General features: G+C 46.6%; 2 protein-coding genes and 2 non-coding genes across 5 annotated transcripts; 3 read left to right on the top strand and 1 right to left on the bottom strand.

Moving 5' to 3' along the window:
* The first annotated feature begins 19 nt into the window (after positions 1-19).
* Ints5 (integrator complex subunit 5) lies at positions 20-5855 on the top strand. Its single transcript, XM_076847346.2, has 2 exons — positions 20-136; positions 2726-5855. The coding sequence occupies exons 1-2, from the start codon at positions 57-59 to the stop codon at positions 5703-5705; spliced, it is 3060 nt and encodes a 1019-aa protein (XP_076703461.2). The 5' UTR covers positions 20-56; the 3' UTR covers positions 5706-5855.
* A 245-nt stretch (positions 5856-6100) lies between these two features.
* Positions 6101-25988, top strand: Ganab (glucosidase II alpha subunit). Of its 2 annotated transcripts, XM_076847347.1 has the most exons (25): positions 6101-6166; positions 10537-10641; positions 10793-10901; positions 11129-11256; positions 15310-15489; positions 15954-16019; positions 16820-16889; positions 17062-17149; positions 17236-17332; positions 18050-18230; positions 18903-19056; positions 19274-19509; positions 19602-19728; positions 19833-19912; positions 20135-20278; positions 20410-20506; positions 21742-21843; positions 22025-22268; positions 23471-23535; positions 23720-23796; positions 23911-23985; positions 24150-24263; positions 24379-24491; positions 24642-24742; positions 24875-25988. In XM_076847347.1, the coding sequence occupies exons 1-25, from the start codon at positions 6129-6131 to the stop codon at positions 24982-24984; spliced, it is 2901 nt and encodes a 966-aa protein (XP_076703462.1). In that variant the 5' UTR covers positions 6101-6128; the 3' UTR covers positions 24985-25988. The 2 variants fall into 2 exon arrangements, with proteins under 2 accessions (XP_076703462.1, XP_076703463.1); XM_076847348.1 differs by lacking the exon at positions 15954-16019.
* On the top strand, positions 21040-21112 carry Trnaa-ugc (transfer RNA alanine (anticodon UGC)). Its single transcript has one exon. It is a non-coding gene; the product is annotated as a tRNA-Ala (tRNA).
* On the bottom strand, positions 21234-21337 carry LOC143393173 (U6 spliceosomal RNA). Its single transcript, XR_013090493.1, has one exon. It is a non-coding gene; the product is annotated as a U6 spliceosomal RNA (small nuclear RNA).
* Positions 25989-26625: the final 637 nt, after the last annotated feature.

Below are 26625 nucleotides of genomic sequence, written 5' to 3'. Positions count from 1 at the left end.
GCGCATGCGCCGCCTACTCTGCCGCTCCCGCGTCGGGCTTGGGGTAGGGCTGCGGGATGTCCGCGTTGTGCGACCCTCCCGGGGCTCCAGGGCCTCCCGGGCCTGCCCCCGCCACCCACGGTCCCGCGCCTCTCAGGTAGTCAGAGCCCTTGGTATCTTCTCCCATCGCGCGGCTCCGCGCGGATCCCTAGCGTTCTCGGCAGAAACCCGGATCCTACCTCGAGAACTCGCGTCAGGGTTCTCAGAGATTCCTGGTCGCGTCCTCCCAGAACTCAGGAACCTTGTCACCAAAAGTGTGGGCTCCAGTGCCCGCCCTCCCAAGACCTGGGTCCTGCCTTTCCCTAGACCCCTATACCGAGCTACCCCAGGCCCTGGCCTTGCTCTCTCAAGAGTCGGGGATGTCAGAACTCTTGAACCCAGTCGCCCTTCCCCTTATACACCCGTAGAGACTCTGGGCTCTGACTTCTGGAGAGTCCCTGAGAACCCAGGCCCAGAAACCATCTGAATGCTTCCGCCAACCGTTCCCTTACATTCCCTTCATCTTGGGTGGTTTTTGTTTTTGTTGGAAACCGAGAGGAATGGCCCAGTGAGGGCCTATACCTACCCCCAAGCCCTGCTCTCGCCCCCCCCACCCCAATCCTTTGTCAGAAAAAACGATAAGAGGAAGGGGATTTTGCCTTCTTCCATAACACTGCCTTCAGAATTTCCAAGATGGAACCCATATGTTTCAGAAGGGGAAGGCTAGAAAGGCCACCCTGGGCTCTGGGCCACCTTGATTCCCAGGCACATTGAGGGTGCTGGGTAGTTGGTGATTGTTGATTTGGTGGTTGATTTGGTTAGGATTCTTGCGCATGTGGGAAGAAACAGGTATTTGGGAGGGTGAGCCCTTAATAAGGGGCTTACATTTTTTTTTTTTTTCATTAAAAGTCAAATATCAGTGCTTGAGTTGGGAGAGGTGCTTTAAAGTCAGAAAGATTTTTTTTTTTTTTTTTAAATGGGGATTGAATCCAGGAGTGCTCTACCCCGAGCTATACCCCAATCCTATTTATTTATTTATTTATTTATTTAACCAAGGATTGAACCCAGGGGCGCTTACCTACTGAGCCACATCCCCAGACTGTTTTTTTTTTTTTTTTTTTTTTAATTTAGAGACAGGGTCTCACTAAATTGATTAGGGCCTCTCCACATTGCTTAGCACTCTTTTAAGTTTTTGAGGCTGCCTTTGAACTTGGGATCCTCCTGCCTCAGCCTCTTTGGCTGGTGGGATTACAGGGGTGTGCCACCATGCCCAGCTTTTAAAAATTTTTTTGCGATAAGTTCTCACTAAATTCCTGAGGGTCTCACTAAGTTGCTGAGCCTGGTCTTAAACTGGTGATCCTCCTGCCTGATCTTAAACTGGCGATCCTCCTGCTTTAGCCTCCCAAGTTGCTTTGTTTACCGGTCTGCACCACCACAGCTATCTTGGAAAGGTACTTTAAAGCAGATATTATAGAAGCACAAAATATGCTTAATTAATTCAACAAATATTTATTGAGTACTTCCTATACATCAGGCACCTTAATGGAAGGGGATTCAGTGCTGAAGAGCACAGAAATGATATCTGTCCTTTTGGTTGATTGCTTGACCTTGATTTTCTTACCTGCAAAATGAGACCATAATAGTCCTACCTTATTGAACTGTTGTCAGGGCTGAAATAACACATGCCAAGTACTTAAAAGAGCCCCTTGCCTGGCTATAAAGTAGTTCAGTGGCCTTAGCATCTGCAAGGCCCTGGGTTCATTCCCTGCATGAGAAAAAAAAAAAAAAAAAAAAGCATATGGCCATTTTAAGAATTATTGAGGCTGGGAACAGCCAGCCTCAGCAACTTTTTTTTTTTTTTTTTTTTAAAGAGAGAGAGAGAATTTTAATATTTTTATTTTTTTAGTTTTCAGTGGACACAACATCTTTGTTTGTATGTGGTGCTGAGGATCGAACCCGGGCCGCACGCATGCCAGGCGAGCACGCTACCGCTTGAGCCACATCCCCAGCCCCAAGCCTCAGCAACTTATTGAAACCCTATCTCAAAATAAAAAGGGCTGAGGAGGGGGCTGGGGATGTGGCTCAAGCGGTAGCGCGCTCGCCTGGCATGTGTGCGGCCCGGGTTCGATCCCCAGCAACACATACAAACAAAGATGTTGTGTCCGCTGAAATCTAAAAAAATAGATATTAAAAAAGACTCTCTCTCTCTTTAAAAAAAAAAAAAGGGGAGGTGCTGGGCTGGGGATTTAGCTCAGTGGTAATGGTAGAATGGTTCAATCCCTAGAATCTAAATAAATAGATACAATTTATTTAAAAATAAAGGGGCTGAGGAGTATAGCTCAGTGGTTGAGCAACCCTGGGCTAATTCCCCAGTACTGGGGAGGGAGGGGGGAGTTATTATTGTCATGAGGGGAAAAAGTATTTATTGAGTTATTAGTATGAGCCAGGTATGGTACATAAATGCTTTAAAAACTTAGTGGGGTGCGGTTGTAACTCAGTGGTTAGAGTGCTTGCCTAGGATTTGTGAGGCACTGGGTTCAATTCTTAGCACCACGTATAAATAAATAAAATAAAGGTTCATTGACAAAAAAAATTCTAAAAACTTAGGTATAGTTATTTTTATTTTACATAGAAAGAAACTGAAGTTCACAGTGGAAATAAAACTTGTCTAATATAATATAATAACATTCCTTTTGCTTCCTTATAGTGCTCAGGAGCTGTCCCAGGAAATCAAGGCTTTTCTGACTGGCGTAGATCCCATTCTGGGCCACCAACTCTCAGCCCGGGAACATGCTCGCTGTGGTCTTCTCTTGCTCCGGTCTTTGCCACCTGCTCGTGCTGCTGTGCTTGACCATTTAAGAGGTGTTTTTGATGAGAGTGTCAGGGCCCATCTGGCTGCTCTAGATGAAAGCCCTGTGTCTGGTCCATCTCACCTTCGTCCATCTTCATCCTCCCATGTCCCTGCTGGGGGACCAGGTCTAGAGGATGTGGTGCAGGAAGTACAGCAGGTGCTGTCTGAGTTTATTCGGGCCAACCCAAAGGCCTGGGCACCTGTGATTAGTGCATGGTCCATTGACCTCATGGGACAACTGAGCAGCACATATTCAGGCCAACATCAGCGTGTGCCCCATGCCACTGGCTCTCTCAATGAACTACTGCAGCTGTGGATGGGGTGTAGGGCCACCCGTACATTAATGGACATCTATGTGCAGTGCCTCTCTGCTCTCATTGGTAGCTGCCCAGATGCATGCGTGGATGCTTTGCTGGATACTTCTGTCCAGCATTCCCCACACTTTGACTGGGTTGTAGCACATATTGGCTCCTCTTTTCCTGGCACCATCATCTCCCGAGTCCTCTCCTGTGGCCTTAAGGACTTCTGTGTCCATGGTGGGGCTGGAGGTGGAACTGGTGGTAGTGGTGGAAACTCTTCTCAAACCCCCTCTACGGACACCTTCCCTGGATCTCCTGCCATTCCTGGGGAGAAACGGGTACCCAAGATTGCCTCTGTTGTAGGCATCCTAGGGCACCTGGCCTCCCGCCATGGAGACAGCATCCGACGGGAGCTTCTGCGAATGTTTCATGATAGCCTGGCAGGGGGTACTGGGGGCCGGAGTGGGGACCCCTCTCTTCAGGCCACAGTTCCCTTCCTTCTGCAGCTGGCAGTCATGTCACCAGCTCTGCTGGGTACAGTCTCAGGAGAGCTTGTGGATTGCCTCAAGCCCCCAACTGTGCTGAGCCAGCTGCAGCAACACCTGCAGGGATTCCCCCGAGAGGAGCTGGACAACATGCTGAACCTGGCTGTGCATCTGGTGAGCCAGGCCTCTGGGGCAGGTGCCTACCGTCTGCTGCAGTTCCTGGTAGACACAGCTATGCCTGCTTCAGTCATTACCACCCAGGGCCTGGCTGTGCCAGACACTGTACGTGAGGCCTGTGACCGGCTGATCCAACTCCTGCTACTGCACCTACAAAAACTGGTTCATCATCGAGGAGGGTCTCCTGGGGAAGGGGTGCTGGGCCCACCCCCACCCCCCCGTCCAGTGCCCTTTCTAGATGCTCTGAGAAACCATGTTGGAGAGCTGTGTGGAGAGACGTTACGGCTGGAACGGAAGCGCTTCCTCTGGCAGCACCAGCTCCTAGGTCTGCTGTCCGTCTATACCCGGCCTAGCTGTGGACCTGAAGCCTTGGGTCATTTACTGAGCCGAGCCCGAAGCCCTGAAGAGTTGAGTTTGGCCACCCAGTTATATGCAGGGCTGGTGGTCAGTCTCTCTGGCCTTCTGCCCCTGGCTTTCCGAAGCTGCCTGGCTCGGGTACATGCAGGGATTTTACAACCTCCCTTCACGGCCCGGTTTCTGCGCAACTTGGCACTGCTAGTGGGGTGGGAACAGCAGGGTGGCGAGGGCCCTGCAGCCCTAGGGGCTCGGTTTGGGGAGTCTGCTTCAGCCCATCTGTCTGACCTGGCTCCTCTCCTGCTACATCCTGAGGAGGAAGTAGCTGAAGCTGCTGCCTCCCTTCTGGCTATTTGTCCCTTTCCTCTGGAAGCCCTGTCCCCCTCCCAACTCCTAGGACTGGTGAGGGCTGGGGTGCACCGCTTCTTTGCCTCTTTGAGGCTGCATGGCCCTCCAGGTGTGGCATCAGCCTCTCAGCTTCTCACCCGCCTGTCTCAGACCTCCCCAGCTGGACTCAAGGCTGTCTTGCAGCTGCTAGTTGAGGGAGCCTTACATCGGGGCAATACAGAACTGTTTGGAGGAGAAATAGATGGAGACGATGAGACTCTCTCAGTTACACCAGCTCCTTTGGCTTCTGCCTCCCTGTTGGACACTAACCGTCGGCACACTGCAGCTGTGCCAGGTCCTGGAGGGATCTGGTCAGTTTTCCATGCTGGAGTCATTGGCCGTGGCTTAAAGCCACCCAAGTTTGTCCAATCGCGAAACCAGCAGGAGGTGATCTATAACACCCAGAGCCTCCTCAGTCTCCTGGTACACTGCTGCAGTGCCCTTGGGGGCACTGAATATGGGGGTTGTTGGGGGGCTCCCACCCTGAGCCCAGAGGCAGCCAAAGCAGTTGCAGTGACCTTGGTGGAAAGTGTTTGTCCTGATGCAGCTGGTGCTGAGCTGGCCTGGCCTCCTGAGGATCATGCCCGGGCCACTGTGGAGCGGGATCTCCGCATTGGCCGGCGCTTTCGGGAACAGCCCCTGCTCTTTGAGCTGTTAAAGCTGGTAGCAGCTGCACCTCCAGCCCTGTGCTACTGTTCCGTGCTGCTACGGGGACTGCTGGCTGCCCTCTTGGGCCACTGGGAAGCCTCTAGGCACCCTGATACAGCCCACTCCCCCTGGCATCTGGAGGCATCCTGCACCTTGGTGGCTGTGATGGCTGAAGGATGCCTTTTGCCACCAGCCCTGGGTAATATGCACGAAGTATTTAGACAACTGGCACCTTTTGAAGTACGTTTGCTGCTGCTTAGTGTCTGGGGCTTTCTCCGGGAGCATGGGCCTTTGCCCCAGAAGTTCATCTTCCAGTCTGAACGAGGCCGCTTCATCCGGGACTTCTCCAGAGAGGGTGGGGGTGAAGGAGGACCGCATCTGTCTGTGCTGCACAGTGTCCTGCATCGCAACATCGATCGCCTGGGCCTTTTCTCTGGCCGTTTCCAGGCACCTTCACCATCTACTTTACTTCGGCAGGGGACATAACCCTTTTCCTGCATCAGAAGCCGCGTGAAATTAAGCAATGGGAGAAAAGCCTAAGGTGCTACAGAAAGGTGGAGGTTTCTAAGTCCTTGGCCTAATGAGCGCTGTCACTTTTTTCCTATCGTATCATTTTTTTCTAAATAAAAATTGAAGAGTTGAGACGAACAGTCCAGTGCTTCTGTCTGATCATGAGAGCGGGCAAAGTCGGACTGTAACTAACTAAGGGTGTCCCTGTCCCTGTCCTCAAGCCCCGCCTCTAGCCCCACCCCCGAGGTCATTTAGCGTGTAGCTCTGCCAATGAAACAGGATTTGGCTACGTTCCTGCCGGGCCAATCAGAAAGCCGGAAGGGGTGGGTACTATGATACGTGTCTCAACGTGCGCAGGGGGAGGGGAAATTCGGGGTCAAAGAGCAAACCCGGCACAAGATGGCGGCGGTAGCGGCAGTGGCGGCGCGTAGGAGGCGGTGAGGAGCCGGGAACCTGGGGGCACGTCCGGACGCTCCTAGATACCCCAAGCCCGTTATTGTTCTTTTCTGTTTGTGTCTCTATCATTCCTGGCCTTGTTACAGCCCTTTATCCTTCTGGAGGCGGCCTCAGGCTCCTTCTTCTCCGCGGTAGATCCTCGCGTCGTTGGCAGCCCTTGCTTTTGGGGCTCTTAGCTCTCGCCCGGCGGCTCAAAAAGGTCGCAGCTATGTGCTCTGATTGGCCTTGGCCGCTCGCAGTCGAAGTTCTGCCCTGGCGACTCGCCACGGTCAGCGCCGCTGCCTCTTTCCTGCAGTGCGCAGGGCCGTCGGGGGAGGTAGAATGGGGGGAGGAGACACAGTCGGGCTTCAGGGAAAGCAGCCTGTTGTCCTACCTCTTGGCTGGGCAGGAAGCACCGTGGCCCGCAGTACATCCTGTATTATCCTTTTTGTCCCTCTTACTCCCAGCCCTGCCGTTGTCTGTCTTCACGTGGGCACCAGCCCTGGCTAATTCATTCCCACGATTGCTGGGCACGGCTGGGGCAGGATCCAGTAAGTTCATAATCTGTTTGGACGATGTTGCTCAAACACAACATGTAATCGAATAGTTTGGTCTGCTTTTTCGAGTTTATATCAAGAAGAAGAAGAAGAAAAGTTCTAAACACATCAGCTCCACAAAATGTTTACCAGAACCTAACGGATGTAGTGAGGTTGAAGAGGCTGTATGTACTGCCCGCCTGCAGTAGTGAAGAAAAGGTGGATCATAAACTTCAGAAGCCTGAGATTTGAAACAGCAGGTGTAAATTGCCCTGCAGCTCATTCTTAACTTTGTCTTGTGAACACCTCTTGTTTGAGATGTCCAAGACATCCCTGAATCCTTAGAACCTTTCAACAGGTCATAGTTGAGAGGTCCTTTAGAAACCTTCTCCCTGTGGCATCTCTCCAGATCGATCATATAGACTGGAAATAGGGCTCTAGTTTGGGCTCCAACAGAATATGTAATTCGCTGAACTGATGACTGCTGCTTTGGGCTACTAATGTGCCTTTAGGTAGTCACCCCTTAGGACTTGGGCTGCATGTCTTGCTGTTGAGTTTTCTGGTAACATTTCTTCTGCTTGTTTTGCTTGTAATTATTTCTACTTGGCCTATTCACCCAGTGCCTAGCATTTTCCTCAGTTTTTTTGACAGGCCTGGTGTAGAGTGCTTGCCTTGCAAATTCTGACACTAGAGAGCTTACTGTGTCCTGTGATCTCCATTCTGGTAATTTTCTTCTTTTTTAACTTTGTGGTGCTGGGGTCTGAACTCAGGGCCTCTCACATGCTAGGCAACTGCTGTATCACTGATTTACATCTCTAGTCCTCTGGTAATTTTCTTTGCCTTTAGCTTCCAAGCAGATACTGAGATTAATGCTACCCACAATGTGTGTTGTAGGCCCTGCCTTTAGTTATGTTGTTATAAATTGCAGAGTTATATTGCTTAGAAGGAACCTGTGTCCTTCTGTCTCACCCTGCCCTCTTTGGAATACTTCCCAGAGAGTGTGCTTCGGACTGCTCACATCAGAGTCATCCGGAGAGCATCTTTAATACTCAGGAGGCTGAGGCAGAAGGATTACAAGTTTGAGGCCAGCTTAGGCAACTTAGTGAGTCCCTGTCTCAAAATAAAAAGGACTGAGTAGGTCGTTTAGTGGGTTCAATTCTCAGTACTGTGGTGGGGAGGACATGTTTAAAACACACATATTAAAGTTTGGGGATGTGTTAGAGTGCTTGCCTTGAGTTTGATCCCCAGGACCACAAAAAATAAAAAAATAAAAAAGCACAGGTCCAAAGTTTGGTAATCTTCATTTAGTAAGCACTGCAGGTATGGGCTGGGGTTGTGGCTCAGTGGTAGAACACTTTCCTAGCACATTGTGAGGCACTGGGTTCAATCCTCAGCACCACATAAGAATAAATAAAATAAAAGCATTGTGTCCATCTACAACTAAAAAAAGTTTAAAAAAAAAATCACTGCATATGTTTCTTAACTCTAAAATTTGAGAAATTCTCAAATTTTAGTGTTTTCTCTGAATAGATGAATATATCCTTCAAATAACTTAATTTAAACAAATCTGCTAGTCCTGTGTCTTTCATTTAAGCATATTGAGAACCTTGAGGTGATAGTCCTCATTGAGACAGGCCTTCCTTGAGACAATTCATCCTACCTGTGATTAATTAATGTAGTATGCACTATGTTGAAGTACATAGGCCCCAGAGTCAGGCAGACAGGCGGAACTGGGTTCAGTCTAGTAGCTGGAGACTGTAGGAGCATGCCATCGCTTCAGTCAGGGACCTTTTAAAAAACTGATGCCCAGATGGGCGTGGTGGCACACGCTAGTAATCCTAGGGGTTGGGGAGGCTGAGATAGGAAGATCATGAGTTCAAAACCAGATTCAGCAAAAGCGAGACATTAATCAACTCAGTGAGACCCTATCTCTAAATAAAATACAAAATAGGCCTGGGGATGTGGCTCAGTGGTCAAGTTCCCCCGGGTTGAATACCCAGTATCAAAAACAAAACAAAACCAAACCTGATGCCCAGATGTAGTAGCTTATGCTTGTGCTGCTGGTGCCTGGGGAGGCTGAGGTAGGAGGATTGCAAGTTTGAGGCCAGATTCAGTGACTTAGTGAGGCCTTAACCAACTGAGTGAGACCCTGCCTAAAATAAATAAGAGCTGAGGATGTAGCTCAGTGAGCATTCCTGGGTTCATCCTCAGTAACAAACAAACAAACAAACAAAAACATTGAACTGTATTCAGATTTAGTAACGAGAGCAAATACTTCATAATTTTTTCCTTCCCATTATATTTTTCTTCTAATCCCTGTGCCTTGTGCAGAAAAGGAGCTTGCTATGTTCTCAGAACTGTCAGAACTCTAGTGTAGCTCAGAGCAAAGTGATAAAAGGGGAAACTGAAAAGAAAGATGAAGTTGAGAGGGAGGCAAGGGTCATAAAACTTAGGTCCTGTATGAAATTTGGAAAATAGACAAATTGATGGCTCAGGCCCCACTCCAAGCAAAATATATAATCATCTCTGAGGATGAGACCAGGACTTTGATACTTTAAAAACTATAGGCCAATTGAAAGCTTGGATACAAAATAACCAGTCCCTGAGAGTACATTAGGACTTGATACTGTTTTACCTTCTTTTAAGCCTTAGGTAGTGATAGTGGTGATTTGTTTTTTGGGGTACTGGGGGTTGAACCCAGAGATGCTTTACCACTGAGGTACTTCCACAGACCTTTTTATTTTTTATTTGTAGACAGAGTCTCACTAAGTCCCCAAGATCCTCCCTAAGTTGCTGAGGGTGGTCTTGAACTTGGAATCCTCCTGCCTTAGGCTCCTGAGTGGCTTGGATTACATATTTTAAAGATGTAAAAATAGAGATTAGAGGAACAGAATGCCTAGGGTGCTAGAGAAGTTAGGACCCTAGGAATTGTGACCAGTAGTCTAGCTAAGAAGATACCTTTAAACCTTTTTTCTTCTGTTTTTTTTTTTCTATGTTTTACTTTATCTTCCCCGTGTGTGTGTGTGTGTGTGTGTGTGTGTGTGTGTGTGTGTGTAAGGGGGCCACTAGGGATTGAACTTGCTAGGCAAGTGCGTTACCACTGAGCCACATCCATAGGCCTCATTTTTCATTTTTTTATTTTATAGGTTCACCTGATGCCTTGCCCATGAAAGGCATAGCTTGGCCAGGCACGGTGGTGCATACCTATAATCCCAGGCTGAGGCAGGAGGACCACGAATTCAGAGCAAGCCTTAGCAATTTAGTAAGACATTAAGCAACTCAGTGAGACTCTTGTCTCTAAACAAAATATTTAAAAATAAATAAATAAATGGGCCAGGGATGTGGCTCAGTGGTTGAGCACCCCTGGATTCAATCCTCAGTACTAAAAAATAGAAAGATGTAGCTTGCTTTGCTTCTCTAATTCACACTCCTTACCACTATTTCCTCTGGGACTGGCTATTACTGTTTCTTTCCAGGAGAGGCTGATGTAACCAGAGGCGATAACAGGGCTTCTCAAGGCCAAAGATGCTCTCTGCTCACTTTCTCTGCCTTTATTTATTTTATTTGTGGTACAGGGGATTTTTGCATGGTAGGGAAGCACTATACCACTGAACTGCATCTCTAGCTTATCCTCTAGCTTTTGAAGACAAGGTTTTGGTGTGTCATCTCCCCAGGCCTGACCCTTTACCCTGTATTCACTCTGTCTTCTTTCCTATTTAATATGATTCTATTCTTCTCCCCACTTCCAAAGCTGTCTTTCTAAAGCTGTGACAGGAAGGTGGGGCCTTTCGTGACTCTCAGGTTGATTGTGCCCTCTTTATCCTTTTTCTCCCTAGGTCTTGGGCAAGTTTGGCACTTGCATGTTTAGGAGTCTGCCTGGGGATTACCTTTGCTGTGGATAGAAGCAACTTTAAGACCTGTGAAGAGAGTTCCTTCTGCAAGTATGTCATTTCTGGGAGGGTGGATTAGAAAGTAGTGTGATGTGAGAAGTGTCTATGGCAGATGGGTAGCCTAAGGACACTGTAGGTGATAAAGGTGCCTAGAACATTGGGGTGCCTTCCCACCTTACTTCTCAACCATTGCATTTGGCAGGCGGCAACGAAGTATACGGCCAGGCCTCTCTCCTTACCGTGCCTTGCTAGAAACTCTGCAGCTTGGTCCTGATGACCTTACAGTCCATCTGATCCACGAGGTCACTAAGGTCAGGCAACACAAGGAAGATTTGTGGGGAAATGGCTATGGGGTAATTGGGGAGGGAGAAACTTGGAGCCAAATTCCTGTGTTGGCCAAATCTTGGGACTTTTACTTGGTGAAGAAATCTGATCTCAGGCCCCTCAGGCAAAGGGCTTCTAGGAGGGCCTGGGTCTATAGGACTTTGTATGATATAGCCCCTCCCCCTTCTCCAGATCCAAACCTCTTTCCCCTTAGGTATTGCTGGTGCTGGAGCTCCAAGGGCTTCAAAAGAACATGACTCGGATCAGGATTGATGAGCTGGAGCCCCGTCGGCTCCGTTACCGTGTTCCAGATGTTTTGGTGGCTGATCCTCCCACGGCCCGGTAAGTTTTTCCTGAGAAACATCAGCCTCTTTTGTTGTTTATTGGTAGTACTGGGGATGAAACCTAGGACTTTGTATATGCTACGGAAGTACTCTATCACTGAGTACATTCCTAACCTAACATATTTGTTCTTATGCTTTGTCTTACTTATTTGTTTTTTTTTTTTTTTGTCTTTCAGTACTGGGAATTGAATCCAGGGCACTCTACCACTGAGCTACATTCCTAGCCCATTCAATTTTATATAATTTTATTTTTTACTTTTAAAAAATATTTATTTTTTAATTGTAGTTGGACACAATACCTTTATTTTATTTATTCATTTTTATGTGGTGTTGAGGATCGAACCCAGGACCTTGCACTTGCTAGACAAGGGCTCTACCTCTGAGCTACAACCCCAGCCCTTATTATTTTATTTTTTTGAGTCAGGATCTCACTTATTTTGGAGGCTGGCTTCAAACTTGTGGTCCTTCTAGCTCAGCCTTCTGAGTAGCTGGGATTACAGGCATGTGCCACCTCCCCCTGCTCTCTTTTATTCTTTCTTTCTTTCTTTCTTTCTTTTTTTAAGAAAGAGCGAGAGAGAGAGAGAGAGAATTTTTTAATATTTTTTTTTAGTTTTTGGCAGACACAACATCTTTGTATGTGGTGCTGAGGATCGAACCCGGGCCGCACACATGCCAGGCAAGCGCACTACCGCTTGAGCCACATCCCCAGCCCCCTCTTTTATTCTTTATCTTCATTCATTCAGCAAAAGGTATTGCTCCCTCTTCTGTGGCTGGCCTGGGCTAGGTGTGGTGTCACAAGAAGAAATAAACAAAGCACAAATCTTAATCTAGTAATGTGCTATTTCTCTGGTTAGTTCATTGGTCTGTCCCTCCTTCCTCTCCCCTTTTCTCCCCCTTTCTTTCTTCCTTTTCCTTCTTTTCCTCAGCTATTCAGAATAGTATTACTCAATTTCTTGAGTCAAAATGCACTGTTATCATTGTTCCATGTATTTTTTTTGAGTACTTCATTTATAAAATATTATAATATGGGCTAAGGCTGTAGCTCAGTGGCAAAGCGCTTGCCTAGCATGTGTGAGGCACTTGATTCTTAGCACCACATCAAAAAAATAAAAGACATTCTGTTCATCTACAACTACAAAAAAATTAAAAAGTAAAAAGAAAATACTATAATAAATCTTCACCTCGTAACCTGTATAAAGTCTCCACCCAACCTAATCAGATTCTTAACCATCCTATATTGTTAACTCTCTTCCTGAAAGTTGATGGTTATTCTGAAGTTTATTATTCCCTTGTTTTTGTTCTTACATTACATGTATACATACATATATACATACTTACATATGCCTGAGCAGTAAATTATGTGATTTTGAGTGTTACAGAAAAACATCTTAGAGGTTTCATGATGATGCTTCTCTGAGATTCCCTTTTTTGACATAACTTTAATTTTGTGGCATATAGGTCTAGTTCATTTTTACAGCTGTATTATGTTGTATGAATATATTTATTTATTCATTTCTATGTGGATAGGTATTTGGGCTGTTTCCATTGTTTAACTGTCCAAAGTGTGGGTGTGAACATTATTGTACATATCTCCTGTTGTCCCTGGCAGGAGTTTCTCTTTGATTTATAGATCAGGAGAGGAACTGCAGAATTGTATAGTTTGGAAATGATCAACTTCCAAAGATAAAACCAAAGCAGTTTGTTTAATAATTTACATTTCCACCAACAATTTGTAAGTGGCCTCACTAATCTATGTCTTCTCCAACACTTGGTAGGAATGGACTTAATTTTCATCCGTAAAATAGGTGTATAAAATTGAATTATGTAGTGGGCTTGACTTGGTTGTCTTTCCCAGTTTATTAATGAAATCGTGTATTTCTTCATATATTTGTCATTCTGGCTTAGTATTCTGTGAGGTGATAGTTTACAACTTTTGTTCATTAAACTTGAGGGTTAGAAATGTAGCTCAATGTTTGAGCATTGCCTAGCATGTGCAGAGACCTAAGTTCAATCTCCAGAACCACAAATACAAAAAAAAAAAAAAAAAAAAAACTTGAGCTGGGCATGATAGTGCATGTTAGTAATAACAGCTACTCAGGAGGCCAAGGTAGGAGGATCACAAATTTCAGGCTATTGTATTTCCATATTCCCGGTACTTAGTTTACCTTAATTATTAATTATTGTTAATATTGTTCTTAATATTTGTCCAATTATTTGCCCTAATAATTGTTAATATTATTGTGGTTCATTTATCATACCTAATGAATTGGTAGTGATGCATTTTTTTAAGTATTTATTTTGTAGTTATAGGTGAACACAATGTCTTTATTTTATTTTTATTTGGTGCTAAGGATCGAACCCAGTGTCTCACGCATGGTAGGCGAGTGCTCTACCTTTGAGCCACAACCCCAGCCCAATGATGCATTATTGGTCTGTCCCTGTATATACAATTTATACAAAATCTATATTGTATGTAGATTTTCTTAGTTTCTAACTAGTGTCCTTTTCCATTGATTCTATGTGACATTTAGTTGTCATATCTCCTTAGGCTGCTCTGGACTGAGATAACTTCTCAAACTTTCCTCGTTCTTTATAACTCTAAAAGGTGTTGTTTGTTTTGTTTGCCGTACTGGGGAATGAGTCCAGAACCTTAAACCTGCTGATCAAATGTTTTGCTACTGAGCTACATGCCTATCCCTTTTTGGCTTTATTTTGAGGGTCTTGCTAAGTTATTCAATCTGGCCTTGAATTTGAGATCCTTTTGCCTCAGACTCCCAAGTAGCTGGGAATACAGGTGTGTACCACCAACTCCACTTGTTTAAGTGGGTTGTTTTGGTTTGTTTGTTTGTTTGTTTTGATATCAGGGTTCTAGGGATTGAACCCAGGGGTTCTGAACCACTGTGCCACATCCCTATTTATATACATATGTATTTATTTATTTATTGCCAGGGATTGAACCCAGGAGCACTTAACCACTGAGTTGCATATCCAGCCCTTTTTATTTTTTTATTTTGAGAAAGGTCTCACTTAGTTACTTAGGGCCTTACTAAGTTGTTGAGGCTGGCGTTGACTTTGAGATCCTCCTGCCTCAGCCACTGGGATTACAAGTGTGTGCCACCATACCTGGCTTTAGGTGGATTAATAAGTAGAAATTCCTAATGTTAATGTTCTTAAGATGTTTCAGTCTTTTTACCTTCTGGTCTTAGCACATTATGCCTTGTGTTTTAATATCTCAACCCGGCATGGGATAATGCACCTGTAATCCCAGCTACTCAGCAGACAGAGGCAGGAGGATTACTTGAACCCAGGAGTTCAAGCTCAGCCTGGGCATCATAATAAGACTCTGTCTCAAAGAAATAAATAAAAGAAAGATGGGGTGGGGATGTGGCTCAAGCGGTAGCGCGCACGCCTGGCATGCATCCGGCCCGGGTTCGATCCTCAGCACCACATACAAACAAAGATGTTGTGTCCACCGAAAACTAAAAAATGAATATTTAAAAAAAAAAATTTTCTCTCTCTCTCTCAAATAAATAAATAAAAGAAAAAGAAATCCCTGTCTACCTCAAGGTCAAAAAAATTTTTGTTTATATTTTTTAAAGCTTATTAAATTTTAAGTGATGGAACTTAGGATACTCAGTGGTAGAGCCCTTGCCTAGCATATGCTAGGGCTTGGGTTCAATCTCCAATACCAGGAAAAAAAAAATTGTTTTCAATCCATAATCTTTCTGAAGTTTATATTTGTATCTGGAACAAGGTAAGAATGTGTTAAGCTGGGCACAGTGCTACAAGTGGTTTTTTGTTTTTGTTTTCTATATGGAAAATTAATTTTTTTCTTCTCTTTACTGATCTGCCATTGCCTCCTTGTTACATTTCAGAGTTTTAAGAATACTTGAGTCTATTTCCTGGCTCTTTATTTGGCTCTTTAAATCTGTTTGTCTGTCCCGGCATTATTATCCCACTGCCTGTAGCTTTTAGCAGGTCCTTTCTTGAAGTGTTAGGACTTCTCTTGCCCCTTTGTATTTGCTTATATCCCCTTTGATCTCTTTCCCAGGCTTTCTGTATCTGGCCGTGATGACAATAGTGTGGAGCTGACAGTGGCTGAGGGACCCTACAAAATCATCTTAACAGCACGGCCATTCCGCCTTGACCTGCTAGAGGACCGTAGCCTTCTGCTCAGTGTCAATGCCCGAGGACTCATGGAGTTTGAGCACCAGAGGGCCCGCAGGGTCCCGTGAGTGCAAGGGTTGGGACTGCAGGGAATCTCCTACTGTGAAAGAGCCTAGGGATTTTTGTGGGATCTGGCACTGGGTTCCTGGGAGGAGACTGGATGGCAGGATAGCCAGATAGGGGCTGGGGGCTGGGAGAACTTATCAAGAAGTGTAGGAATCAGACCTGGGTTGTAGTTTTCTCCATTTCCTGTATAGACCAGGAGCCAGTCACTTTTGTCCCTGAGCTGAACCTTGGGCACCTCCTCTGGGAGGCCTGCCTGGGTCTGCCTCTCCCTCTTCCCCTTCTCACATCATCACATTTCCCAAGTTTATTTTCTTCCTTTTTATTTATTTATTTATTTATTTTGATTTCTTTTTTCCCCCCATCTCTGAAAGTTTGTCGACTGAAACTCACTTTTATGTTTCTGTTTTTGTGTTGGTTTTGTGCCTCCTTTTCCCTTTCCCTACTCATCTCCTCCTGCCCCAGTTTCTCGGATAAAGTTAGTCTCACGCTCGGTAGCATATGGGATAAGATCAAGAACCTTTTCTCTAGGTAAATCCATGGCCACTGGTACTGTATCTGTTCCTCTGCCCTTTCCCACCCTTCACTCTGACCCTTTGGGGAAGATGCCCCCAAACCTTTCCATGCCCTGCCCTTCACCCAACCCCATTTCCCCATGATGTGGTATTTGGGCCTCTGTTCCCTATTCCCTGGCTGCCCCACCACCCCCTGCCCCGGAGAAAGAAGTACTGGAAGTTCTTAAGGAATGTAGGGAGCTTATTGCTTTGTCAAGGGGTGGAGGGATGCTGCCTAGGATTCTTGACTTTTATTTGAGATGTAGCTGAGATTTTGTGCAGAGCTGCTTTCTAGATGGCCTTGAGAACATTATTTGGTAAAAACCTCTGGAAGTCCCTGTAAGTATTTGGAGAGGCTTGCTATGGTCTGACCCACTTTTCTTTGCAAAACCCTGTGTCAGGCCAGGAGCCTAAACTGCATTGAGGGCATCTGTGCCAGTCTCTCAGTAGAAGCAGCAGAGCTGGGACTAACATTCAGAATACAGGCTCCTAAGTCACCCTGCCTGTCTCTTCTGGGATGCTGGCAGAGGCTGGTTATTTGGGCCCATGTGTGGAAGACACCTCTTGGTAGCATTTATTCATTTCCCTTTCTCCGTTCTTTCTCCATCCTTCGAAAACTTACTTGCTCACTGGGGTCCCTCTCCAAGCTTTACATTCAGTCCCTTCCTCCAATTCATTCCTTTGGACCCTTGGCTCTCTATTCCCCTACCCCTCCTTCCACTAGCCCCTCGTCCCTGCCCCCTCTGGATTGGAGCAGACAGCTCTCCTACCTTCCAGGCAAGGATCAAAAGACCCTGCTGAGGGCGATGGGGCCCAGCCCAAGGAAACGCCTGGGGATGGTGACGAGGCAAGTCGGAGTGGGTGCGTGGTTGGATGATAGGGCTGGCTGGGAGGCTGGAGGGGGAAGGCCCACAAGAAACTTGAGTTTAGTCTCACCATCATGGATGGGATCTAGAAAACAAGTTGGGTAAGAAAGAGCTGGTGTATGAATGGGTAGTGGTCCATTTTCCTTCTTACAGCCAGAGGATACTCAAGGGAAGGCAGAGAAAGATGAGCCAGGAGCCTGGGAGGAGACATTCAAAACTCATTCTGACAGCAAGCCATATGGTGAGGGGCTGGGAGAGACCTGGGCAGGGGTGCAGGGAGTCCTTGCCAAGCAAAAGCTATAGAGCTTAGCCTTTCTTTTCTTCCAGGCCCCACTTCTGTGGGCTTGGACTTCTCTCTGCCAGGCATGGAGCATGTGTATGGAATCCCTGAGCATGCAGACAACTTGAGGCTGAAGGTCACTGAGTGAGTCCCATGCTGATGTCTGCGTGTGGGAGGAGCCAGGCATGTTGGTGCACACCTGTAACCCCAGCTAGTTCGGAGGCTTAGGCAGAAGGATGGCAAATTTGAGGCCAGCATGGGCAACTTAGTGAGACCCTGTCTCAAAATAAAAGATAAAAATTGGGATATTAGGCACAGTGGTATACACCTGTAATTCTAGCAGTTTAGGAGTCTGAGGCAGGAGGATTGCAAGTTCAAGGCCAGCCTCAGCAATTTAGTGAAGCCATAAGCAATATGGTTAAGACCTAATCTCAAAATAAAAAATAAAGGAAGGGCTGAGGGATGTAGCTCAGTTATAAATTGCTTCTGGGTTAAATCCCCAGTTACCCTGCCCCCAATAAAAATGAAAAAATAAAATGGGGGTGGGGATTAGGGATGTAGCCCAGGGATAAAGTGTCCTTGGGTTCAATCCCCAGTAGTGCAAAGGAAAAAAAAAATGTGGGAGGAGGAAGGACCAGAAGGAAGGAAGCCAGGGCTTTGGGAAATGTGCATGCAGGTGGATATTCCAGACAAACATGGATTTTATCCTGTGTCTGGGCCACCTTTGATATTTAGAAAATTATTCTTTTGGGAAAGGCCAGAGGAGCCTGTTTTCATCTCTCACCTGTGTCTGTGGGGTGGGGGTTGTGTGTGCTGTGGCCTGCAGCCAGTTGTTAGCCTGGTCTGTGTGTCTACCACCAGGGGTGGGGAACCGTATCGCCTGTACAACTTGGATGTGTTCCAGTATGAACTGGATAACCCAATGGCCCTGTATGGGTCTGTACCTGTGCTCCTTGCACACAACCCTCATCGAGATTTGGGCATCTTCTGGCTCAATGCTGCTGAGACCTGGGTTGATATATCCTCTAACACTGCAGGGAAGGTAAGAATGCAGGCAGGGAAGAGAGGAGGAGGGAGGGAGTCTGATAAACCTTAAAACAGGATTTGGGGAGCATGAGTATGGAGAGGCTTGTGGGGACTGGCTGAAAGAAGGTGCCTGGGCCTTCTGGGAAGCTTCTTGAGTTCCCTGGTCATTTCCAGATGACACATTTATGGCAAAGTCATGGCTGTCTCTGGACTAAGGGTTTCCACTTGTTATTAGTTCATTATGTGTTAGACACTCTTCTAGGTGCTGGGGACATGTTCTTACCAAGCTTGAAAATGTTTTTACTTGGGCTGGGGATGTGGCTCAAGCAGTAGCGCGCTCGCCTGGCATGTGTGCAGCCCGGGTTCGATCCTCAACACCACATACAAACAAAGATATTGTGTCCACCGAAAGTTTAAAAAAATGATAAATATTAAAAATTCTCTCTCTCTCTTAAAAAAAAAAAGTCCTTACTCTCAGAGAGAAAGACATTTCAACTACTAACAAGGCAAGATGAGTTCAGGGGTGGTTAAGTGCTAATATTTAATGTGCTTGTGGGGGGGCAGGCTTGCTTTAGATATCTGCTCCAGGAAAGCCTCCTTGAGGAAGTGACATTTAATCTCATACCAAGGTGAGATATTAGGGGCCAGCTCTTATGACTTATGTTGCTTTTGTCTGGTGTTGCTGTAGACCCTGTTTGGGAAGATGCTAGACTATCTTCAGGGCTCTGGGGAGACCCCACAGACAGATGTTCGCTGGATGTCAGAAAGTGGCATCATTGATGTCTTCCTGCTACTTGGACCCTCGGTCTTTGACATTTTTCGGCAGTATGCTAGTCTCACAGGTGTGTGTAATGTTACCACTGTCATTTTTCTGCCCTTATTTTCTTGACAGGGTTGATTCTGTAACTTTTCAAAAGTCCTGAGTCCCAGGCTATTTCTGAACCTGCACCCTACAACCTTCCACAAGCTTATATCTTCCTCAATTTCTGAGTGTCCTCTTTAACCCCCAGGTTGGGGCCTGATCCCCATTATGACCCCCGTCTCTCAATGAACCCGCAGGAACCCAGGCATTGCCCCCGCTCTTCTCCCTCGGCTACCATCAGAGCCGCTGGAACTACCGGGATGAGGCTGATGTGCTAGAAGTGGATCAGGGTTTTGATGATCACAACCTGCCCTGTGATGTCATCTGGCTGGATATTGAACATGCTGATGGCAAGCGATATTTCACCTGGGACCCCAGCCGCTTCCCTCAGCCCCTCACCATGCTTGAGCACTTGGCCTCCAAGAGGCGGAAGGTAAGGGAACTGCAGCCATGATTGGTCTTCTCAGGGTAAGGCTGAGACTTGCTAGCTCTGGAGAACTCTGACCACCATCTTCCTTGTCCCAGCTGGTAGCCATTGTGGACCCCCACATCAAGGTAGACTCTGGATACCGAGTTCACGAAGAGCTGCGGAACCAGGGGCTGTACGTTAAAACTCGGGATGGCTCTGACTATGAGGGCTGGTGCTGGCCAGGTAGGCAGGCCAAGAGCTGAAGAAGAGGCATTTGGGAGGCCAGGGTTGTAGGAAGGCGGCTTTTTTTTCCCCTTGAGGGATTGAGAGCCACCTTTACCTTCTAGGCTCAGCTGGTTACCCTGACTTTACTAATCCTGTGATGAGAGCCTGGTGGGCTAACATGTTCAGCTTTGACAATTATGAGGTAGGAAAGGCCACAATTCTTATTTATTTTCCCCACCCTGTCTCCCTGAGGTGTTTTTGCTTGCCAATTCTGCTTTCGCTGGTTGCCTGTAATGCATTGGGGGGCCTTGATGATCCCAGGAGAACCCTAAAAAATAGATCTTTCTAGATTCCAGGAGCTTTCTGCTCTGATACTCTGTCTTCTTTCTCTCCTTTGTCCACCCTTTTTTGCCTATATTCCCAGGGCTCAGCTCCCAACCTCTATGTCTGGAATGACATGAATGAACCATCTGTGTTCAATGGTCCTGAGGTTACCATGCTCAAGGATGCCCAGCATTATGGGGGCTGGGAGCACCGGGACATCCATAACATCTATGGCTTCTATGTGGTAAGGGGCGGAAAGGGGAGTTGGCGGAAAGAGGGAAGACAAGGCCCAGAGACTGAGGACCAGCCAGCTGCCAATAGATGAGAGATAGCTTTTACTTTTCGCTTCCCCTCTTCTCTATTCTCCCCACCCAGCACATGGCAACTGCTGATGGGTTAATACAGCGCTCCGGTGGCATAGAACGTCCCTTCGTCCTGAGCAGGGCTTTCTTCGCTGGCTCCCAGCGCTTTGGTAAGATTTGGAGGAAAGACCCAGGTGTGGTGGCACATACCTATAATAATCTCAGTGGCTCAGGAATCTGAGGCAGGAGAATCACAAGTTCAGAGCCAGCCTTAGCAACTTAGCTAGGCCCTAAGCAACTGGGCTGGAGATGTGGCTCAGGGGTTAAGTACCCAGGGTTCACCTCTTGGTACCAAATAAATAAATGAATAATGTAACAAACAAACTTGGAGAAAAAAGCCATGGCAGAATGATGTGAAGGACCCCTGGTCTGGGCCTGGTTCTTGGCGAGCTGCACACTGTGTCTTCCCAGCTGTGCACTTTGAGGGGAGCCAGAGTAAATGGGAAATTCAGTTTCTGTTCAAGTGTTCATTTAAAAAAACAAAACAAACAAAAAAAAAAATTTAAGACATGTTTATTTAGCGTCATAAAAAATATGGAATGCTTGGGCTGGGATTGTGGCTCAGCGGTAGAGCACTCGCTTAGCATGTGTGAGGCCCTGGGTTCGATCCTCAGCACCATATAAAAATACATAAATAAGGGGCTGGGGTTGTGGCTCAGCGGTAGAGTGCTCGCCTTGCACGTGAGAGGCCCTGGGTTTGATTCCCAGCACCACATAAATAAATAAAATAAAGATATTATGTTCGATTACAACTAAAAAATAAATATTTAAAAAAAAAATACATAAATAAAATAAAGATATTGTGTCCAACTAGAGCTAAAAAATAAATATTTTTTTAAAAATATGGAATGCTTCACAAATTTGTGTGTCATCCTTGCGCAGGGCCATGCTAATTATCTCTATCGTTGCACTTTTAGTATGTGTGTTGCCAAAGTGAGCACTAGAATTTTTATTTATCTATTTATTTATTTATTCATTTTGGTGGTTCTGGGGATTGAACCCAGGGCCTTGTGCATGTAAGGCAAGCATTCTACCAACTAAGTTACATCCCCAACCCCCTAGAAAAAATTAAAAAAAAAAAAAAAAAAGACACAATACCTTTATTGATTGATTGATTGATTGATTTTTATATGGTGCTGAGGATTCAACCCAGTGCCTCACACATACTAGGCAAATGCTCTGCCACTGAGATACACCCCCACCCTGTTTAAGTATTCCTGTGAACTCTGCATCTTCAGAGGATCCTGGGGCCCTAGAGCAGATGTGGCGGGTCAGAGATGTCACCTGTATAGAATACTGAGCACCTTCTCTATGTTACAAGCTCCTTCCCTCTTGTCTTCCTCAGGAGCTGTGTGGACAGGGGACAACACTGCAGAGTGGGGTCACTTGAAGATCACTATCCCTATGTGTCTCAGCCTAGGGCTGGTGGGACTTTCCTTCTGTGGTGGTAAGAGGGGGAGGAATTTGGGGCCTTGGTTGGTGGCACAGGGGCAAAATAGAGGGCACAAGACCTAGGCATGAGCAGAGAACTGAGAGTTTGGAGGGTGGAGAACGTTTGGGAAGCTCCTCAGACAACATCTCTCTTTTACCTTCTTTTTCTATTCTGCTCCTTCTCTCCCCTCTCTCAGCTGATGTAGGGGGATTCTTCAAGAATCCAGAACCAGAGCTGCTTGTACGCTGGTACCAGATGGGTGCCTATCAGCCATTCTTCCGGGCTCATGCCCACTTGGACACTGGGCGGCGAGAGCCATGGCTGTTGCCATCTCAGTACCAAGAGATAATCCGAGATGCCTTAGGCCAGCGATATTCTTTGCTGCCCTTCTGGTACACCCTCTTCTATCAGGCCCATCGTGAAGGGTTTCCTGTCATGAGGTGAGACACTCAGCTGGGTAGAGTGGACTGAGGTGGGTGGAGACAGGGGTCCAGGTTGCATCTCAGGGCCTTTTTCTTCACTTAACACAACCTTGTAAAGGTTCTTCTGTGTCTTCCCCTCTGTACACTTTGAGGGGAGCCAGAGTGAGTGGGAAATTCAAGATCAAGAGTAAAGGGGAGATTATTGGGAATGAATAATATCAATAAATTCCCAATATTGGCTAAAGGTCTTGCTGGGCACAGTGGTACAGGCCTGTAATCCCAGTGGCTCAGTAGGCTGAGGCAGGAGGATCTCGATTCAAAGCCAGCCTTAGCAAAAGCGTGGCACTAAGCAATTCAGTGAGACCTTGTCTCTAAATAAAATGCAAAATAGGGCTGGGGATGTGGCTAAGTGGTTGAGTGCCCCTGAGTTTGATCCCTGGTACCAAAAAAAAAAAGAATTCTAAAGTATAGTCATTTGTTTAAAAAAAAATAAAAAAGTATAGCCATTTGTGGTGTGGTGGCCTGTGCTTGTAATCCCAGTGGCTTGAGAGATGAGGCAGGAGAATTGCAAGTTCAAGGCCAACCTCAGCAATTAGTGAGGCTTTAAGCAGCTTAGTGACAGCCTGTCTCAAAAAATGGCTGGGAATGTGGTTCAGTGTAATGCACTCCTGGATTTAATCCTCAGTATAAAAAAAATATCTAGGGCTGGGGTTGTTGCTCAGTGGTAAAGCACTTGCCTCACATGTGTGAGGCACTGGGTTTGAACCTCAGCACCGCATAAAAAAATAAATAAGTAAAGTTAAGTTTAAAAAAATCGAGCCTTTAAAAATATATATCTTAAGTGGAAATGAGTTTGTTGTGTTTGAGGAATAAAAAAAAGCCAGTGAGCTTGGGTAGGGAACCAGAGGGAGAGGTAAGAGTTGAGGTTATAGAGGGAAATATGATCCGATTCTGAAGAACCCATTGATGTGCCAGGAGACCTCTGGAAAATTGCTATGCAGAATGGTTGGCAGAAGAGTGGAGGCGGGAAGGTGGGATAGGAATTGAAATGAACAGACAAGGTGGCATTGCATAGTCGAGACCTGAACCCCAAATGCACTGTCTGGCTGCAAGCTCTTGGATCTTACCCTATGCTATTCTTATTGCCAGTTATTCGGGCAACATTGTTGACTTCTGTTTAACGGCAGGTGTCTTCCTTTCTTTTCTCGCTTACTTCCTAGGCCCCTGTGGGTGCAGTATCCTCAAGATGTGACCACCTTCAGCATAGATGATCAGTTCCTGCTTGGTGAGAAATGGGAAGACAAGAGTGTTGGATTGGGCTGTGGCTGAGAAGCACTTGTGGACCTAGGTCTGCAGAGGCCCAGGGAGGGAGGAGTGAGTGTGGCTATTAGTTAGCAGGGTGGTGCTTTGGTGTTCTGTGGCCTGGGAACTGATCCCCTCAGTGCCATATTGATTCTGGTGTGTTTTAGGGGATGCCTTACTTGTTCACCCCGTGTCAGATGCTGGGGCCCATGGTGTGCAGGTCTATCTACCTGGCCAAGGGGAGGTGAGTTATGGAAGTACATGGTGGGGAAAGATGGTGAAGGCCAAAGAAAGCAAACAGGGTGGATGTCCCTGTGCATTGTGTGACCCAATATCTTATCTCTTCTATTACCCACAGGTGTGGTATGACACTCATAGCTACCAGAAGCATCATGGTCCCCAGACCGTCTACCTGCCTGTAACTCTAAGCAGTGTGAGTATGCCTGCTTAGTTGCTAGCTCTATCTGCTTATAAGTTTCCAGAAGGGATGGCAACATGTGCTTTGTGGTTCAGTACTTGTGAGCACAGATGAACAAGAGTAAAAGATGCTGTGGGGTCTATGCGGGAGAGTTAAGACCAGCACTGCTTTTGCCCTAGATCCCTGTGTTCCAACGTGGAGGGACAATTGTGCCTCGATGGATGCGTGTGCGGCGTTCTTCAGACTGTATGAAAGATGACCCCATCACTCTCTTTGTCGCACTCAGCCTCCAGGTGCGTACGCACACGAAGAGTGACCTCAGCCATCAGCTTGCCTTCCTAGTCCCCTGGGGATGTTTCCCTTGCTCCCTCTTAACTCAGGTACTCACCTTGCCTACTTACTGCTCAGGGTACGGCCCAAGGACAGCTCTTTCTTGATGATGGGCACACATTTAACTATCAGAATCGCCATGAGTTCCTGCTGCGTCATTTCTCGTTCTCTGACAACACACTTGTCTCCAGGTAGCTGGGTACCTTTTAGGGTTATGGGGAGCATCTTGGGGATGCCCATCGCTCACTGTGCTCTTTTCTCATCTCCTGACTTTGGTTGGGTTTCCTTTTTTCTGCTCTGACATTTTTCCCCTGGTGGGCATTTGTTTTTGTCACCTCCAGCTCAGCAGATCCCAAAAGCCACTTTGAGACACCAGTCTGGGTTGAGCGGGTGGTGATAATGGGGGCTGGAAAGCCGGCAGCAGTGGTGCTTCAGACAAAAGGTAAGTGACTGACCTGGCCCCAAGTTAGGGAAAGGGGAAGTAGAGGCGAGATGGATGAGGTTGGGGATGGTGTCTGTCTGTAGGGAAGCAGCTCACTGCTGACCATGGAGCTTTTTCTTCTTCCTTCTCCAGGATCTCCTGAAAGCCATCTATCCTTCCAGTATGACCCTGAGACCTCTGTGTTGATACTGCGCAAGCCTGGTGTCAATGTGTCATCTGACTGGAGTATTCATCTGCGATAACCAACGGGATATGTTCTGGGTTGAGGGGGGAAGGGTGTGGTGGTGGTGAGAGCTGCCCTTTCTTCTGCTTTGGAGTTTGACCCTCCCCAGACTTCAAAATTCTTATCCCAAGACCCAGATTCTGCTAACATCTGGACAGGATGAGAGGACTGTGCTTGGGCTCTGAATTCCTCTTGTGACCTCCTCATCTCTCCTGCTCTGTTGATTCCAAGTCTTTCCTTTCATCCCCCCAGCATCCTGTGGCTCTTCCTGGAGCACACTCACTTGAAAAGACCTGGGACCACAGGGTCCTTGCCTCCCTTTCCCTTTCCCTTCCTAAAGGGCCCTAAATTTCCCCTAGACTTCTCCATTCATGCCTCTTAATGTGTTAATGCCATTTCTTGGAAGAAGATGAGGACAGTGAACTTTAGGTTTAGGGTTCCTCTTCTTTTTCCCTTTCTCCCCCACCAAAATGCCCTCTCTCCTTTTATTTCTTCCTCCTGGTTCTACCCTGCCAGCTCTTCCCTTTCTCTGCCCCACTTCTACACTGGGACCACCCCTTATCTGTTAAGGGATGAATGAATGGATCAAAGGAGTGAAGTTGCTGGAAAACATCCTTTTCCGTTTCATCCCAACCTTTTCCTTTCCCCAATTCGTTCTAGGGCTGCTGCATTTCTGGCAGGGGCAGTTCAACCTCCCCTGTCCCTTGAGGGGAAAATGTTTCCATGCCTCCTTAATTAAGACAGGATGGGCATTAAACTTCTTTTGCCCCCTTCTGGTCCCTTTGGGGCATTCAAAATGGAGAAATCAGTTGTGATTTCATTTAATCACGTCACCTATATTTATTGCTGGGAGAAGGCTGAGGGTGGGGGGAGATGATCATGTGTGCCCAAGGTTGGCCAGAGGCCCTGGGTAGGGGGGTTGGGGCAGAACTAACAGGGAACCAGGGGAAATATTTGTGGGAATTTTTTTTTACTTGGTCCCCAGCTGTGACAGGTTTTGATAAAAGGAGAAACAATAAAGAAATAAACCATAAATAACTTCTAGATGTCTGAATTCTAGTTGTGGCCTGAGCCACATACCCTAAGGAGCCCAAGGGCCTGACATTTTCGTCTGATTTTAGCATAAGCCACCTGGTTTTCAGGAAAATGAGCAAGCACAAGCTGCCTTCATCTTGCTAGATAGCATGACTTTCACAGCAAAGCTGAGCAAGGCCATTGGGTTTTAGTAGGCCTGGTTAATGCTGTGATCAGAGCTAATGTCTCATGGATGGAAATAGCTATAAGGTCAGAAGTTCTCACACCAGAGGCTCTTTCTCTTTAGTTAAGAGCACTTTCATATGATTTTCCAACCTGGAGTGGTGGGCAACATCTGTAATCCCAGCTACTTGGAAGGCTGAGGCAGGAGGGTCTCAAATTTAAGGCCTAAGCAATTTAGGGAGAACTTACCTCAAAAAAAGTAAAGGGCTACTGCACGAAACTCAAAGTAGATCAAGGGCCTAGGGATTAGACCAGAGATTGCACTTAATAGAAGAAAAAACAGGCCCAAGTCTTCATCATATCAGCTTAGGACCTGACTTCCTTAACAAAAGACTCCTAAAGTGCAAGAAATAAAATCAAGAATTAATAAATAGGATGGATTCCAGCTAAAATGTGTTGCAGC

This window comes from Callospermophilus lateralis, chromosome 2, assembly GCF_048772815.1.
Source record: "Callospermophilus lateralis isolate mCalLat2 chromosome 2, mCalLat2.hap1, whole genome shotgun sequence".
Taxonomy (NCBI): Eukaryota; Metazoa; Chordata; class Mammalia; order Rodentia; family Sciuridae; genus Callospermophilus; species Callospermophilus lateralis.
Note: the sequence above shows the minus strand (reverse complement) of the source record. Positions and strands in the feature narration are given on the sequence as shown.